The sequence below is a fragment of the Rhinatrema bivittatum genome, chromosome 2, assembly GCF_901001135.1.
Source record: "Rhinatrema bivittatum chromosome 2, aRhiBiv1.1, whole genome shotgun sequence".
Classification (NCBI taxonomy): domain Eukaryota; kingdom Metazoa; phylum Chordata; class Amphibia; order Gymnophiona; family Rhinatrematidae; genus Rhinatrema; species Rhinatrema bivittatum.
Genome location: NC_042616.1, coordinates 146,245,546 through 146,264,971, shown reverse-complemented (window position 1 = coordinate 146,264,971; position 19,426 = coordinate 146,245,546). Strand labels below are relative to the sequence as shown.

The window sequence follows — 19,426 nt, the reverse complement described above, 5'->3', positions numbered from 1 at the left end:
AAGGGGTGAAAGGAAGGGAGTTGTAGTATATTACCAGGGGGAAGGTACAGAAAAGGGAGGGGTCTTCAGCTTGGAAAAGAAATGACTGAGAAGAGACATGAGAGCTCATAAAATCTTGAGCAGTGTGGAACTGGTAAACAGGGAACAGCTATGTAACCTTTCAAATAGTACTAGAACTAGGCAACACTCCATGAAACTAATACATAGCACATTCAAAACAAATAGTAGAAAGTATTTTTTCACTCAGCCCTCAGTTAAACTGTGGAATTTGTTGCCAGAGGAGATGATAAAAACAGTTAGTGTAGCTGGATTTAAAAAGGGCTTAGAAAAGTTCCTGAGAAAATGTCCTTGAACCATTATCACCCATGTAGACTTGAGAAAGCCACTGCTTATTCCTGTTAAGGAGGATTGGATCTAGTCTTCGGGACCCTACCGGATAACATGTGACCTGTATTGACCACTGTCAAGAGACAGGATGCTAAGCTTGATGGACCTTTAGTCTGACCCAGTATGGAAATTCTTATGTCCGTCAATGATCTGCAATGGGACTAAAATAAGTCAATTACTAAAATTGCAGTTAATCGTACTTTGCTGTAAATCACTAATTGACTTATGAAAATGAAAATGTTCCATGTAATAAGGATTGCAAACTATATCAAAAAATGCAAATTGGGTGGGTAGGAATCAGATACCAGTGATTGCTTGCCCAGGAACCAGTCCTCACACTCTCTCAGAGTTAGTGACTTTTACAAACTCTCAAAAATTACTTTCCCAACACAAATATACACTCAGAATTAAAATGAAAATTTAAACTACAAACAGATTAACTCAAGCTCACAAACTACTTTCTACTGCATAAATATACAATCAAAAAATAGCTCAACCCTCAAATTCTTCTGCAGGATTTAAGCACACTTTTCAAGAAAGCCAATACACAAACCCTGCAAACCTACCAAAAGATGCAGCTTCTGTTTACAATACTTTCTCAGGAGCAACCTGCATTGTGCCATGTTTGAAAATGATACTCCTTTTAATAGTTTACAAGTGATAGAGAAATCAGAAAAACATAATTAAGTTCCAATTAGAAATAAATAAACCTATTTTCTAGGACATGTACATGCTTTCAAGATTATGTGTGGATCCAAAAAAATCCCACCTTTGGCATGTCCTGAAAATTTGGTGTGAAGAAGACCACACACACATATCTCATAAGCCTCCTTTCCCTTCAGAAAGTAGGCTAAAAATATACTTCTGTGCAGATAATATTGTGCTTTGTGTTCAAAATGAAAACTAGTATCAACCTACAATTATAACATCCTGGAAAGTTTAATCATCATCTTAAAAGTTAATATACTGAACTATACCTACTAAGTATAGTAAAGTACTTACCTGAATCAGCTGAGGCAATGACTTCACTGTAAGACAAAACCAGATTCCCATCTTGCAGGGAAGCAAGTCACGCCACTGTGGTTTTACAAGCAACCTACAGTCAAACAAAATTTCCATTTTAAATGATATAGTTAGTTCAGTTATACTTTAGAATTTACTGATTTCTATTTAGATTTATAAGTCTCCAAAAGTATGAAGACAGCAAGCAACATGGCCTCTAGCTAAACTTCCTATACATGTAAGCTTTAATAGTGTACAACATAATACTCAAAAGTATACGAATTATGCTAAGGTTACCAGAAAATTATCCCCTTTTATTAAAGCTTCTATTACATTTTGATATTTATTTTACTATTGCTAACAAAATCAGTGCAATGACATTACAAAAGGGAGCAATTCAGTTCCACAGATTGCCTGAAGATATCCAATGGACAGATCAGGACAATTAAGAGGTATAAAAATAGCACAGTAAAGTCTTTTAAAGAAAATGTTATGCAATACCCATCCTGGCCAAAAAAATCTATTTCATGTTGTTTTAATCAAGCACCTTGCAGGAAGGTAATAAAGCAAGTCCTCAACCATACCAGGCAAATTTACATTGTAAACAGCAGCACAATTTTATGTATATATTTTATATAGATTTAGCTCATGTCTTTTCATTGGTAGCTCAAGGCAAGAAACATTCAAATACGGTAGGTATTTCCTTATTCCCAGGGGCTTACAATCTAAGTATCTGAAGCAATGAAGAGTGAAGAGACTTGCCCAAGCTTACAAAGAGTAGTAGGGATTTTAACTGTGGTTTCCATGGCTTTCAGCTCACTGTTCTAACTACTAGCCCACTCCTTCCTTTTCTGACTTCAATTTCCAAGAACAGGCATTTGAAGTTTCCAAAATCTTGTTTTAGCATAATGATTTCTACCAAAATACATAAACAAATCAAGACTTTGCAGAGCTTCGTGATCATAAACTAAAATTCAAGTTTAATATAAAAGGTCAAAGTATAATCTCAGAGACATACACACCATATTAAAAAGCCTGCATATAGCCTCATCTGCATGATTATTATTCTGCGGCTCCTTTACAGTCAGCTCTCTTCTCCACTTTTTTTGAAAAGTGTGTAGTAGTGCTTCCAAAGCCAGGTAGAGATGAGACTAACATTGGCAATTACAGACCAATATCTCTCCTGAATACGGATTATAAGATTTTTACCAAAATATTGGCTACTAGACTATCCTCAGTCATGTCATCTCTGATCCACCCAGATCAATCTGGCTTTATCAAAAACCATTTAATAGCCAATATGTGTCTTTTCCTTCAAGTAAATGAAGCAACTATCTCAGCCCCGCACCCTGCAGTTGTAGTATCATTAGACACGGAAAAGGCCTTTCAACACAGTCGATGTTTTGGTTTTGACCCCACCTTTGTTTCCTGGATACATTTATTGTATTATTCTCCCATGGCATTTCTCTACATCAATCAAAATTTCTCCATCTTTCTCATTACATAGGGGCACTCGTCAAGGGTGTCCTCTCTCCCCCCTCTTATTCGATCTGGCTTTGGAACCACTACTCATTGCTATAAGACAGGATACTCGAATCAAAGGCGTGAATATTGGCTCAGATGTCTTTAAGCTTTCGGCATATGCCGATGTACTATTATTTCTCCTTAATCCTCATAAATCACTTCCTCATTTATTGGATTTAATAGCCTCTTACTCCTCAGTATCAGGCTACAAAATTAACTGGCATAAAACTGAGCTTCTCCCTTTAAATTACTTTGGCTCGTTAGTGGATCTTTCTCAGTCCCCTATACAAAAGGTTCTCCATGGACTCAAAGATTTAGGCATCACATTTTACACGGATCCGCAACAAACTATTGGTAATGCTGAATCTCAACTAGTTCACGGAAGATTTACAGTAATGCTTAAGTGGTCCCCTCTTCACCTTACGTGGTGGGGCTGGCTGGAAACAATTAAGATGGTCATTGCCCCTAAGATTACATATGCTCTCTTCATGTTGCCCATATTCTTTTCTAAGGATTTTTATAGGCACGTGGACAGACTTCTCATGAAATTCCTTTGGCAACACAAAGCCTCTAGAATTGCCTTAACTAAACTGAAGGCTGCAAAAATCAGCAGAGGTGTTAATTTTCCAGATTTTTATGCCTATCACCAGGTGTTTATTTTACAGCAAGCCTACCATCACTATACCAATGAGTGAGATGCATGGGACAGCCCTCGATGGCTTCATGCAGAGCACAGCCTTCTTTCCCCGTACTCACCTTCTTGTTTTCCTGGCATGATGCTGCTCTCTTAGCATGCCTCCAATCCCATTTTCAGATCTCTACATAGGGCACTCATGGAATTTGACTCCATTTGACCTCCGGGCACATGTTCCTGGCGTAACTCTAATATGGCTCCGCTATGACATAACCCTATGCTGAAGGTTGGATATCATCCTCTTAATTGGCCCTTTTGGCAGAGCAAGACCATATGGTATCTTGCATCAGTGTTGATGGCTCTGCCTTACTGTCATTTTCTGTATTACAAACGAACTTTGGATTACCCAATACTCAGTTTTATGCCTGGCTACAGCTGCGGAGTATTATCCACTCCAAAGCATTTTCACATATTCAGTCCAATAAATGTCCCCTTCCTTTTACAAATCTATCAGGAATATGGAAAAAGGGCACTTAGCATCTCGCTTGTACAAACTGATAACAGCCTATTCCTTATGCTCTTCTAAAAATAGACTGTGCCCAGCATGGGCAATGGATATTGATGTAACACCTACAGACAAAATGTGGAAACACTTATGGCTAATATCTACCCGCATATCACTATCTTCCAGTTTAACCCAAACCTCTTTTTTCATTTTGCATAAAGCCGTATGGACTCCCTGGAAATTGCATTGAGCTGGTCTCCTTCCTACTCACAATTGCTGGTCCTGCATGGCCCCCAAGGCAACCTTAAAACATATGTTATTTTCCTGCCCTCATGTCAATGCTTTTTGGCAACAGATTTGGCTAACCATTTCTTCAATATTAACCCTTAGTCAACCGCTTAACTATGCTTTGATTTTTCTTAGGGGTGCAAACCTTTCTTTAAATTTACCTCCTCCACACAGGAAATTACTTAATTTTCTGCTCATCGTTGCCTTACATAATATTATGTCTAACTGGAAGCGTAGTGATTTGTTATCTCATCACCTTTGGTGGAATTTGGTCTGCATGTACTGTAAATATAAGAGGGCTACGGCCATCAAATGTAACAGACTTGCAACATGGTCTCTGGTGTGGAAGCCTTTGGATGAGTATGTCTTTTCCCCAATATAACCTAATGATTGATGTTATGGTCTTCACAGCCGGTGTCTTGTTTCTCCTTTCTCTCCCCCTTCTTTACCTTTTCTCTAGTCTCTTTTCCTATCTTTCTCTCAGCTTACTTACTCTGATCTTAAGACATATCATAGATATAGTCTGGTTATGCTAATGAATATGGATGTATAGTATATGTTCTTTTCTACCAGAATATCTGATAGATAATTCACAATGTTCATTTGTTCCTTGATATCTTGAATCTGTATTCTTTGATATAAAATTATCAATAAACAGATTGAAACTAAAAAGCCTGCATATCTAAATCCAGAATAAACCATTTATTTACTTCATGCTTTTCCAAAGAAAAAGTTCAAAACTAGTTACAACAAATTTTCAGGCCACCTGCAGGCAGGCCCTATGTTGAGGAGCTCATGACCAAACCTAGTCAGCTTCCTTGCAGAGGATAAAGGAGCCTGTACCCGACCCTGCTCATGTAAAACATGACCACCTGATTGTCCATCTGAACCAAAATTCTCTTTCCTGACAAAAAGCAAGCAAAAAACTCCAAATGAATAATGAATGGCATGCAGCTCCTGTAGGCTGAAATGAAAGTGCCTCTCCACGAAGGACCTTATGCCTTGAATCTATGCCACTCCAGCATGAGCTCCAGATCTCCTGGTGGAGGCATCCGTGAATAGAGACAATTGAAGCAGCAGACCCCGCAGTGGAAGGTCAACAATCAGAACTGCCGGTTTCAATCACCACTGCACTTAACGAGATCTGACTGGATAAAGACTGTGGACTTTCAAAGAATTTATAAAAGATTTATTTTATTTTATTTAAAGGCTTTTATATACCGGAGTTCATGCACTTGTGCATACCACTTCGGTTTACACAGAACAAGGAACAGAAAATTACATCAAACAGATTGAACAATTAAACAAATATACAATTACATCCAACAATTGGGTATAAATAACATGGCTAACTTAGTAGGAACTTAGAGTTTGAGGTAAAGGAGAGAAATAGTACCAAGTGGTAACAGAACAATGTTAATGGCTAAATAATAAATATAAATAGTAAATACAAATTCTTATAATAAATACAGGTGTTTACAGATTACAGTCTTCATGAAAAGTTTACGTCTACAGAATAGGGTTAAGTAAATAAGAACTGGCGGTTATTTCTATAGGAGTGAAGACTTCAAAAACTGAGGTTACATCTGGATTAAGAGGTATTGGTGTAGCATGCTCAAATATTTAATGATTTGGAATTGTGAGACCAAGGATAAAATTAGGAGTTGTTTGATATGATTATAAAAGCGAGAATGATTCAAGTTCTGGGATGTGGTTCTGAGCTAGACCTTTAAGTGTAGGCTTTTGTAAAGAGCCAGGTCTTGAGTTTCTTTTTGAATGTTCAAGTACACGTTTCGAGGCGAATGTCCGTGGGGAGGGCATTCCAATGAAGGGGGCTGGCAGTCGAGAATGCACGTTTCTTGAGTGAGGACTTGGCTGAAGGTACGTGTAAGGTGCCTAAGTATCTGTTTCTGATTGGTCTTGAAGACTCGTGTAGACGAAGTGGAAGGCTTAGATCTAGCGACGTTTGTGAATGGATGTTCTTGTGTGTTATAGTTAGCACTTTGAAAATGATTCTGGATCTGATGGGGAGCCAGTGTAAGTGTTTTAGTATGGGTGTTATGTGTTCACTTCTGCTGGTGTTAGTAAGAATCCTTGCGGCATAAAAGATAAATACTTTACATATTTTGAGCTTGATTAAGCCTATTGAACATGCCCATTTTATTTGGAATTTCCAAAAATTCAATTCAAAACAATTTGGAAGACCAATGATTAAAATAATCAGATCAGGTATTATTAGTGCTGGAGTGACAGTTTCAGTGCTTTCTTCATTCCGTTTACATCTGATGATTGGAAGGTCTTCAATATCCCATTTATGTACTGTGGTGGTTTCTAGTTTTATTGTTGGTTAGGGTATAGACAATTACAAGATACTTTGGACCCTTTTTAAAAGTGGAAAAAGAGAATTATTGAACGCTGAACTCCCTTGCTATAAGGTTGAGTAAAGAAAGGTTCATAAGACATGATGATCTTTCACCTATCCCCTAGGGTAGGAGCGAGTTCAACCTTTGGAGGAATCAGCAAGAGGATCGGCTACACTACACCTGAGTGGGTCATGCTAGAATAAAGAAGAAAAAACTTTTCACACCTAAGAACTTTGAGCGGTTCTTGTCCCTAACTCCAGAGCACAGAAAACACAGAAAGAAGGAATGACTCCCATTTTAGCCAAAGAGAGGCCAGAGTGGATTTGCATTTGCTTTGTAGGATGGAATCTACTATGCAAGGTTTTTAATGCTTTTCAACGTAAAACGGACAAGGGCTTAGAAGGGCGGCCCATTCATTATATGAAGTTGTTCCATTACTAAGTTGGGAACTCTGGAAAGGTCTATTCTGTGAAGGGACACCTTGCGACCAAGAGCCCATACCTAATGCTTTGAGAGGCTTGGCTGAGAATCATGGACCCTGTGCCCCTTACTTGTTTTCATAGACTATCAGATGACTAAAGATTTGGATCAATCATCCCTTCCTTTTCACGAGATGGGAGAGTACTTATAAACGCAAGTTTTGCAGTTAGAGGTTTATTTGGATAAACTTGTTCCATAATAGACTAGGGTCCCAGAATGGAAGGAACAAGTGATACTGGATATAGAAGGAAAAGGAGGAGGAGAGCCTTCCTGGATCAACAGATCTTGCCATTCAATGAAGGGGCATGTTCATTATCAAGGAACAAATATAAAGCATACAGGTGTGATGTGACCGAACCCAGCAAGAGCTGATGGAGAGCTTCCAGGTTCAGAGACATGAGGAAAACAAGCCTACTATTGCCACATGGCTCAAAAGTAGTATCACTGAGTTGATCTGATGGAAAGAACGTACTTTCCTTCCCTTTAGATATCCACATCTGTAAGTGATCATGTTTAGGGACTACGGACTAAACAAGTTTTAACAGATCTCAACCCTAACCATTCGCCTAGACATGAGGAGATATACATTTTTCAATGGGCTAAATGTGTTATTAGCACCGTTAAATTAATGAAAGCTTTCAAGCAACCCAAAGCCAGAGGGAAGCACTCCATTGGATTCTGAGTATTCATGCACCTCTCTGCTTTAAAACATATCATGACAGAATGAGGGGCAATCAGGGCCTTGTTTCTGATAATGTTCAAGATGAACAGCCTTTGCAAAATGGGGATAGAACTCAATCACTACATATCCTTAAAGAAGAGAAGAATAAGGGGAATAGAACCACATGCCATGCTATTCAGGAAGAACATGCACTAGCCCCTGTTTACAAAAGAACTACTTCCCCTCGAGACACAACTAGAGTGTCCGAGGTGGTCCAAATGGGAGTCCAAACAATGGTGATATGCTAGAACAGGGCTTCCCAAACTTATCAAATGTGCCCCCATTTTAGCACTTGAAAATTCACATGACCGCAAGGACAACCAAAACAAATTAGCAGGTCCTTCTTCAACAATCACTGCAGTCGCCCTCTCCACAGTCCAGCTGATCCCCTCTCTCAATTTTCACCTTTCTCTACTTAATCCTTTCTCCCAAGATCCACTCCCACCAGAGAACCTAATCTCCTCACCTCCAGTAGAACCTCTCTCTCAATTTCTGCCCCTTCAGTTGATCGCCTCAAATATCTCCCAGCTCCTCTCACTTTCCCAGCCCACTCCCTCTCTCATCCTCTTTGGTCCTGTTCACATCCCCACTCCTCATCCTCTCTCATCCCAAGTCTCCCAACTGATTCTTTGTCACCTCCTCCATCTCAGCCATCTCTTATTCTTCCTTCAATTTCACCTTCCATCCTCCCCTCCAATACTTTCGCATTTCCCCAGATAATCCCCTCATCTCTAGCTCCTCTCTTACGTCCTCCAGTTGATGTTTTTTCATTCCCTAACACCCTCTACCAACCAATCCCTCTCCAGCTGATATAATACTCAAACCCCTTCTGCATCTGAGCCCTCTCTTCAAACAGCTCCTTCTCTGAATATCCCACTGAGATCCAGACTGTGTGCGTGCGAGGGGCGGAATGACTGTGTGTGAGTGTGAAAGACTAGCTGGGTGAGTGAGATCCTGTGTATGTGTGGGTATCTGTGTGAGAAAGGCTATTTGAATGTGGGGCTTAAGAATCTGTGTGTGTATGTGTGTGGGTGGCTGGGTGAGATCCTGTGGGTGTGTGGGTGAGTATATCTGTGGCTGTCTGCATGTGTGTGTGTGTGGGGGGGGGGGGAATAAAAGCCTGTGGGTAGGTGAGAGGTTGTGTGTTTGGAGGTGAAATTGGGTAAAGACCGAGAAATTAGGTTTTCAGGGGCTTGCCTGGGCCCTGGGCTGCTTCGGGAGATGACGACTGAGGCTCTGCACTCTTGGGTTCCTAGGCTGGGGTGAACTCAGGGGATATACCCAACAATTTTTGAGTTTCTCTATTAGAGACACTGTGTTCTGAATCAAATATGGCTGAGAGCATCCGTATTTTGTCCTGGAATATAGCAGGGCTGGGCTCTCCAGTCAAACATACAAAACTGTTAACAACTTTGCATCTTCATAAAGTCCAAATAGCATGTATACAAGAAACGCACCTTTCGGCTTTTGAACACTAAGTTGAAAAGAGACTGGGTGGAACAATTGTATCATTCGCCTGCTGCTGGTCGGAAAGGGGGGGGGGGGGGGGCGGCAATCTTGGTGGCGAAAGGAGTGGCTTTTACTCATTCTACTACAATTACGGATGATGCAGGCCATTGTTATTCTAATGGGGAAGCTTTATGGTAAGAACATAACTATCTGTAACATTTATGCCCCAAATACTTATTCTCATGCCTTCTTTCAGGAGGTTAGAAAGGTATTATTTACCTCAGCGGTGGGGCAGATATGCATGGCGGGAGACTATAATTGTGTGGTGGACCCTGCAGTAGATAGGCGCTCTAATATTACTATTCCTCGACTAGGGAAAAAGAAAGGTGTATCTTACTTATGTCAGCAGTTAGATCTCGTGGATGCTTGAAGAATTTTACATGCGGAGGAAAGGGATTTTACTCACATTGCTAGGGCACAGGACACCATGTCCCATATTGACTACGTTCTGCTTTCCGCTGTCTTGGTCTCCTGTGTTCAAAAGGCTGAGATTGGACCTACTGAATTCTCCGATCATGCGATGATTTGTGTGGACATTCAATGGGGGGCGGGCACCCAAGGGCCCCGCAGTGGAGCTTTCCCTCCTATTTGTCGGGTAATATAGAATTCCAGAATTATCTTAAGACGAAATGGAAAGAATATGAAACTTTTAATGGTGAGCATAAAATGAACCCGATTTTATATTGGGAAGCGGGGAAAGCGGTACTCTGCTGCGATATTATCGCTTTTACTCTCTGCCAGAACAGACTGATATCTCGCCGCATTCTGGAGATCGAGCGAACTCATCAGTGGACTAAAGCCCGTTATATATTGCTGACCCTACCTCTAATAACAAGCAGTGTTAGAGACACCCTTTACAATCTAAATTGTTTCTTGCATCAATGCACAAATAAATATATTCTCCATACCGCTCAAACTGTACTGCTATGGTAACAAGGCCCGATTAGCCACCCCAAAACGTAAAGGCACATTTATTGAGTCCCTTCTTGAGGAACGGGGTGTCAAGCATTCCTCGGCCGGAGCCATTTGCAAAGTTTTGCGAGATTTTTATGCACACTTATATAGTGTGGAAACAGCTGAGGGGGCGGAAGCCGCAGTACGGGAGTTTTTTCAAGGGCTTCATCTTCCCCAAGTCTCAGAACAACAGCTGTCCCATTTAAATCGGCCAATTACCGTGGGGGAAGTGAGTGAACACATCCCGGGTAGCACCTCTCACAAAACACCTGGCCCGGACGGCTATAGCACTAAATTTTATAAAATACTCTACCCAGAGATAAGCTCAGTGTTGCAGAAATATTATTCAGCGGCTGATGCAAATGGGGCCTTTTCGAAAGAGGCTAAAAGGGCATATTTATTTATTTTTAATTTTTATATACAGACATTCTTGTATAATATACAAATCATACCGGTTTACATTAAAACAGAAGATGCAGGAAAAATGTTTCCTTTGTCTAATTCATTGAACATTAATAGCAAAGAAATTGTTAACAATGGATAACAACTAAAAAACATGGAGAAAGGTAAACAAAAGAGGAAGAAACATAGAAGTTAAAAAATGAAAAGGTGGCACAAAGGGTTGCACGAAGGGTTGCACAAAGGGGAGTGCCCCTTTATCGTGCCCCTTCGGCGCGCGACGCCTGGTGTTGAGACGGGCTTAACGGTCCGATGGTAATGCTGTCATGAGGGGGCGGGTCTCATGATCACAGCACTCACATCGCTGTTTCTTCCCAGTTCCTGATGAAAATTAAGCTGTTTCTTTCATTTCTCTTCTCATGGCTGTGGGGTGAGAAGCGCTGCAGGGTGCCCCTCGATGTTAACTGGCTTCCCACACGTGACGTATATATTACGATTATACCTAAAGGTGGGAAAGATTTACAATTAGCCTCTTCTTATCGGCCAATCTCCTTACTTAATGTGGACCTCAAACTGTTCGCCAAAATCCTGGCGTCTTGGTTGAACCAAGTTTCTCCCCACCAGGCAGGTTTTGTCAAGGGCAGATTTGCGGGCAAGCATATTGCTCGCTTGTGGTCGGCTATGGCTTATAGTAAATACAGGGAAATCCCTGCGTTGGCCGTGGGCTTTGATGCTAAAAAAGCCTTTGACAGGGTCAAATGGGGCTACTTGTTTTCCACCTTGCAGAGGTATGGGCTGACTGAGGATATAGTATGGTTCATAGCCTTACTATACAATGAGCCCAGCTCAACTATTGTAGCCAATGGCTGCATGTCTCAAGAGTTCTCGCTGCAAAGAGGCACGAGACAGGGATGTCCTCTCTCACCCTTTACTGTACATCTTAACACTGGATCCGCTTTTGCGGAAGATAGCGGAATCGCAAAACATTAGTGGTTTGCGGTTTGGGAATACCTCCTTTAAAATAGTAGCCTTTGCCGATGATGTGCTGGTCATTTTTGTTTTTGTCATTTAAAGTTTTATTATAAATATCAACAATACATGTCAGTAACAGATGAACCAGAACATGAACATAAGCATGAACGTAAGCATAAGGCATCCACAACACAGAATATACATCATTGCAAACCAGTAATATAACCTGCTCTTAGGAGCCTACATGACATGACAAAAGATACACCCCCCCCCCCTGGGTGTACTATTTCACTATTATCAGTATAGATGAAAAGGATAGATGATTGATGATTTGATGTTCCACAGACCCACCAGTTGATGTGCATGGTAAAAAACTATGGTTCCCCAGTCAGGGAGAGGAATTGCAGGCCACCCATTGTTCGTAGGGTGCCCACAGCTTCTGAAAGTGTTCCAAGTGGTCTTGACGAAGAGCGGTTAACTTGCACAGAAACACTCGACATTCTTTTCCAGACAGCTGAACTCTGTGGACTAGTCACTTGTTTCCAAGAGGCCGCTATGGTCATCCGTGTGGCCAACACCACCTGTGCAATTATCAGTCCATGCGCCCTACCAGAATCCGGGTAAGGAAATGTAAGTAAATAACATTTTACGTCTTTTAGCACTGTCTTACCCAATATTTCAGATAATGTATGGAATACAGATTTCCACAATTCACTGATTCCGGGGCATTCCCACCACATATGCAAAAATGTTCCAACCGGTTTGCAATTTCACCAACAATGATTAGAGAAATTAGGGTACATCATTTGCATTTTATAGGGAGTCAAATACCAGCGATACAACATTTTGTATCAATTTTCCACCAACATAGCAGATATAGAACTTTTACCAATGTTTTGGTAGCAGATATCCGAGTCCTTCTTATCTATGTCCACCCCTAAGTCGATGGCCCATGCCTGGGCATGTTTAGGAATTCCCGCATATCTCCCAAAAGAAGCAAATAGATCTTAGAAATCACTTTTTTGACTTTCCCCTCTGCACCGCATATACCCTCGTGCTGGTCTTTTTAACAGACCCTGTGACCTTCCCTGCCTCGTGTTATGGCCCTACAGAGTCAGTTTGGTACGTTTTCTGGGTTAAAGATTAATTTAGAAAAGTCGGAGGCGCTGGATGTTTTAGGCTTATTACAAACGCAATGGCCGGGGCGGTTCCCGCTACACTGAGTATCTAAGGAAATGAAATACTTGGGGGTCCGAATTCCTCTTGCTATTTCCTGTCTTTATGTGGCCAATGTTCTTTCTTTGCTTTCAAAAACTAAAGCGAGGCTGGCAGACTGGGCTGGACTCCCCCTTTCGTTAAGTGGCCGTATTTAATTACTTAAGATGATGGAACTCCCCCGCTGGTTATATCTTTGACAGATGGTCCCTTTTTGGGTAGGGAAGCGGCACTGGAGGGAATTGGATATAGCATTGAGGAAACTTTTGTGGAATAAGAAAGTGCGCTTGCCTTTACAATTGCAGCTATCTGGGGCAGCCGGGGGGGTTGGGGTTGCCCAGATTTGGCACAATATAATTTGGCAGCCCTATTATGCCATGACCTAGATTGTTTAAATGGGTCGGAATTGTTTACCCCTACTGTATTTCTGCAGGCTTGGTGTCATTCGATGAGAGTGGGCACCTTATTTCATGTCCCGCAGAGTCAACTACCTGCCTTCATTCAGTGTAACCCGATGGTGAGGTCCTTCCGTTGTGCGTGGCAGTCCCTCTGCCGGAAATTACAGATACCCTGGGAGGTCTCTCCAACCCTGAACACTGCCGGTCATCCTCGCTTTAGCCCTGGCCTGGGCAATCCAACTTTGCAGACTTGGGAATGCAGGGGCCTGGTCTGCTTAAAACATTGTCTGAGTGCAGCCAGCACGTCAATGCATTCCTTTGAGGAACTCCGATAAGTCTTTATAAGAGAGCGAATAGACCTATCTATATCTTCAAATCCGGCATTTTGTCACTGATCTTCTCATCCAACCCGGAGCACTATATCTGACCTTGGTGCGGTTCTTCACAGTGCCACCGGGACGACTGGTATCTATGGCCGTATTAAATGCAGCTTTGAAAAAACTAGATGGCCCTACGGCATGGCAGATCGTGGTGGATATGTGGAACATGGAGTTGGAAGATCCAATTCCGTCTGGACTTATAATGCGCCGTTTCAAAGGTCTCACGGGACTCACCGAAAATGTGCTTCTGCGGGAGACTCAGTACAAATTCCTGCGCCGGATGTACTTCTCTACTCAACGGGCTTATAGAACACACTTAGCCCCATCTCCCCTATGTTTGAAGTGTCAGTCTGCCACGGGGACCCTATACCACAGTTTTTGGGACTGTCCCATGATAAAAATAAAATGGCAGAAGTTACTAGAGTACTTGAAAAGGTCTAATGTGCTCCATTCTTGCCTCACCACGGATTTGTCTCTTTGGTGCGTTGGAAGACATACGATACAAATTGCCTCTCCCACGATGACTATTCTTACATAAAGCTTTACTATTAATGAAAAAATCCATCTTGGCTACTGGCTGGCACCAGAGGTCCCGTCCCTTACTCACTGGAAGCTGAAGTTGAATAAACTTCTAACTTTCGAGCTCTTGACAGCTCGCAAGACGAAAGAACTGGACAAGTCTCGTTGTTATGCCTGCTTCATGGAGGTTTGGAGAGACTATCTTATGTCATTACCCCCTGCGGTGCGAAACCATTTGCTACATCCATGGTAGCTGCAATCCGGCACAAAGTGTATGGGCCCTCCAGTGGAGAAAGAGTCAGTTGGGTCTGGATGTCTTCTCTGGGACTCTGCTATAAGGACCTTCCCCTTTTCTTGGACTTAACCCTGATTCACGGACTGTACCCCTTATGGGTTTGGGGAGGGGGGTGGGGTTAAAATGCTTAGTGGTTTTCAATTGTGATTGTTCTGGTTTGTATTGCATCTATTATAAGTTGAAAAATAAAGTTAAAAAAAAAAAAAAGACCGAGAAAGGGAACATGTAAAATAAATACATCATGGGACAAACCGATTAGAAAAACAAGATCAGACATCAAATATAAAAAAAAAGTTTTGAATTTTTTGGGATTCGCATATTTTATCTTTGTGAACGTGCATTACATATTTGCATTTTGTTCTTTCTTCCGTTTTCCATTGTTCAGAGTCTGGTTCCTTGAGTTTTCCTTTTTATTTTTGTCTGCATGTTTGTTTCTAATTTGTAGTCCCTTATTCTAAGAACATAAGAAGTTGCCATACTGGGTCAGACCAAGGGTCCATCAAACCCAGCATCCTGTTTCCAACAGTGGCCAATCCAGGCTACAAGTACCTGGCAAGTACCCAAAAACTAAGTATATCTCATGCTATTGATGCTAATGATAGCAGTGGCTATTTTCTAAGTTAACTTGATTAATCGCAGGTAATGGACTTCTCCCTCCAAGAACTTGTCCAAAACCTTTTTAAACCCAGCAACACTAACTGACCTAACCCCATGCCCTGGCAACAAATTCCAGAGATTGTGTTGAGTGAAAAAGAATTTTCTCCGATTAGTTTTAAATGTGCTACATGTTAACTTCATGGAGTGCCCCCTAGTCCTTCTATTATCCGAAACAGTAAATAACCGATTAACATTTACCCGTTCTAGACTTCTCATGATTTTAAACCCCTCCAACACATCCCCCCTAAGTCGTCTCTTCTCAAAGCTGAACAGCCCTAACGTCTTCTAGGCTTTCTTCAGAGGGGAGCAGTTCCATCCCCTTTATCATTTTGGTCGCCCTTCTCTGTACCTTCTCCATCACAACTATATTTTTCTTGAGATGCAGCGACCAGAATTGTACACAGTACTCAAGGTATGGTCACACCATGGAGCGCTACAGAAGCATTATGACATTTTCCGTTTTATTTACCATTCTCTTTCTAATAATTCCTAACATTGTTTGCTTTTTTGACTGCCACAGCACACTGAGCAGACAATTTCAAAGTATTATACACTATGACACCTAGATCTCTTTCTTGGGTGGTAGCTCCTAATATGGAACCTAACATCGTGTAACTACAGCATGGGTTATTTTTCCTTATATGCATCACCTTGCACTTATCCACATTAAATTTCATCTGCAATTTGGATACCAATTTTCCAGCCTCAGAAGGTCCTCCTGCAATTTATCAGAATCTACTTGTGATTTAACTACTCTGAATAATTTTGTATTCATCTGCAAGTTTGATTACCTCACTTGTCGTATTCCTTTCCAGATCATTTATAAATATATTGGAACACACGGGTCCTAGTACAGATCTTTGAGTCATTCCACTGTATACCCTTTTCCATTGAGAAAATTATTCATTTAGTCCGACTCTTGTTTCCTGTCTTTTAACCAGTTTGTAATCCACGAAAGGACATCGCTACCTATTCCATGGCTTTTTACTTTTCTTAGAAGCCTGAGGAAATTTGTCAAATGTGTTCTGAAAATCCAAATACACTACATCCACCGGTTCACCTTTATCTACATGTTTATTAACCCCTTCAAAAAAGCGAAGCAGAGTTGTGAGGCAAGACTTGCCTTGGGTAAAGCCATGCTGACTTTGTTCCATTAAACCATGTCTTTCTATATGTACTGTGATTTTGATCTTTAGAACATTTTCTACTATTTTTCCCAGCACCGAAGCCAGGCTAAATGATCTGTAGTTTCCCGGATTGCCCCAGGAGCCCTTTTTAAATATTGGGGTTACATTAGCCACCCTCCAGTCTTCAGGTACAATGGATGATTTTAATGATAGGTTACAAGTTTTAACTAGTAGATCTGAAATTTCATTTTTTTAAATTCCTTTAGAACCCTGGGGTATATACCATCTGGTCCAGGTGATTTACTACTCTTCAGTTTGTCAATCAGGCCTATCACATCTTCTAGGTTCACTATGATTTGGTTCAGTCCATCTGCATAATTACCCATAAAATCCTTCTCCGGAACGGGTATCTCCAACATCCGCTTCAGTAAACACAGAAGCAAAGAAATCATTTAATCTTTCTGCGATGGCTTTATCTTCTTTAAGTGCCCCTTTAACCCCTCGATCATCTAATGGTCCAACTGACTCCCTCACAGGCTTTCTGCTTCAGATATATTTTAAAATGTTTTTACTGTGAGTTTTTGCCTCTACGGCCATATTCTTTCAAGTTCTCTTAGCTTGTCTTATCAAAACGTCTTACATTTAACTTGCCAGTGCTTATGCTTTATCCTATTTTCTTCTGTTGGATCCTTCTTCCAATTTTTAAATGAAGACCTTTTGGCTAAAATAGCCTCTTTCACCTCACCTTTTAACCATGCCAGTAATAATTTTGCCTTCCTTCCACCTTTCTTAATGTGTGGAATACATCTGAACTGGCTTCTAGGGTGGTTTTTTTGTTTTTTTTTAAACAATGTCCATGCTTCTTGCACACTTATCTTTGTAGCTGCTCCTTTCAGTTTTTTTCTATTTTTCTCATTTTCTCAAAGTTTCCCTTTTGAAAGTTTAGCGCTATAGCCATAGATTTACTTACTGTCCCCCTTCCTGTCATTAATTCAAATTTGATCGTATTAGAAACATAGAAATGATGGCAGAAGATGGCCAAAGAGCCCATCCAGTCTGCCCAGCAAGCTATGCACTTTTTATTTTTTTTTTTTCTCTCAAACTTCTGTTACTCTTGGCTCTTAGTAACCCTTTGGTTCCATTTCCCCTCCACCCCCACCATTAATGTAGAGAGCAGCGTTGGAACTGCATCCAAGAGAATATCTACCATAGTTAGGGGTAGTAACCACCGCAATAAGCAAGCTACACCCATGCCTTTGTTTACCCAGACTATGTAACTCAGTCCTTGTTAGTTATTGTCTGTATATAGATCCACTTTTCTACGTTCCCCCTGCCGTTGAAGCAGAGAGCTATGTTGGATATGCGTGAAGTATCAGACTTCCTCCCCTGCCGTAGAAGCAGAGAGCTATGCTGGATATGCGTGAAGTATCAGACTTCCTCCCCTGCCATAGAAGCAGAGAGCTATGCTGGATGTGCATTGAAAGTAAAGTATCTGGCCTATTTAGTTCGGGGCAGCAACCACCGTGACAAGCAAGCCACTCCCCGCTTTTCGTGAATGCAAATCCTTTTTTTCCCAAACTTCCTCCTGCCGCTGAAGCCCAGAGCAACGCTGGAGTCGCACCAACCATGCGCATGTTCATTGAATAAGGGCATAATCTCCAGGCAGTAGCCATCACTCCCGTGAGCCACCCACTCTTCATTCACGTCCTCTAGACTTGATGGATCCACAATGTTTATCCCACACCCCTTTGAAGGCCTTCACAGTTCTGGTCTTCACCACTTCCTCCGGAAGGGCATTCCAGGCATCCACCACCCTCTCCGTGAAGAAATACTTCCTGACATTGGTTCTGAGTCTTCCTCCTTGGAGCTTCAACTCGTGACCCCTGGTTCTGCTGATTTTTTTCCCCCGACAGAAAAGGTTTGTCGTTGTCTTTGGATCGTTAAAACCTTTCAAGTATCTGAAAGTTTGAATCATATCACCCCTGCTCCTCCTTTCTTCCAGGGTGTACATATTTAGATTCTTCAATCTCTCCTCATAAGTCATTCGATGAAGACCCTCCACCTTTCTGGTCGCCCTTCTCTGGACCACTTCCATCCTGTCTCTGTCTCTTCGGAGATACGGTCTCCAGAACTGAACACAGTACTCCAGGTGAGGCCTCACCAAGGACCTGTACAAGGGGATAATCACTTCCCTTTTCTTACTTGATATTCCTCTCTCAATGCAGCCCAGCATTCTTCTGGCTTTTGCTATCACCTTGTCACATTGTTTCGCTGACTTGTGATCATTATACACCATCACCCCAAGGTCTTTCTCCTGCTCCGTGCACATCAGCCTCCCCCCTCCCCCATCAAATACAGTTCATTCGGATTTCCTCTTCCCATATGCATGACTTTGCACTTCTTGGCATTGAATCTCAGCTGCCATATCTTCGACCACTCTTCCAGCTTCCTTAAATCCCGTCTCATTCTCTCCACTCCTTCCGGCGTGTCCACTCTATTGCAGATCTTAGTATCTTATGATCACTGTTGCCAATTGGCCCCACCACTGTTACCTCTCACCAAATCCTGTGCTCCACTAAGAATTAGATCTAAAATTACTCCCTCTCTCGTCTGTTCCAGAACCAATTGCTCCATAAAACTGTCATTTCTTCCATCCATGAAGTTTATCTCTTAGGCATGTCGTGATATTTCATTTACCCAGTCAATATTGGGGTAATTGAAATCTCCCATTATTAATGCACTACCAATTTGGTTAGCTTCCCTAATTTCTCTTAGCATTTCACTCTGTCTCACCATCTTGGCCAAGTGGTAGAATACTCCTATCACTATACTTTTCCCCATCTCACAAGGGATTTCTACCCATAAAGATTAGATTGTGCATTTAGTCTCATGCAGGATCTTTATCCTGTTCGACTATGCCATCCTTGACATAAAACGCCACCCCGCCTCAGTTTTAGATAAGGATCTGTCTGTGTTCTGCATGTGTAACTGAGGTGCAGTATTTCTGCTGGCATGTAGTTTTTCTGTAGGGCTTTGTTCTGTTAACCCCAATATGTAGTGTATTAGTGTTCTAGGGCATAATATAATATTTGTATTG

The 19,426-nt window shown here is 41.5% G+C and overlaps 1 protein-coding gene across 3 annotated transcripts in view; it reads right to left on the bottom strand.

Annotated features, from left to right (window-relative positions):
- DNAJC1 (DnaJ heat shock protein family (Hsp40) member C1) overlaps nt 1-19,426 on the bottom strand; it is a 652,900-nt gene that overhangs the window by 362,926 nt on the left and 270,548 nt on the right. For all 3 annotated transcript variants that reach the window (XM_029588718.1, XM_029588719.1, XM_029588720.1), the window contains one exon: nt 1,390-1,483. In XM_029588718.1, the coding sequence (XP_029444578.1) occupies nt 1,390-1,483 (94 nt within the window). The remainder of the gene's footprint in view (nt 1-1,389; nt 1,484-19,426) is intronic.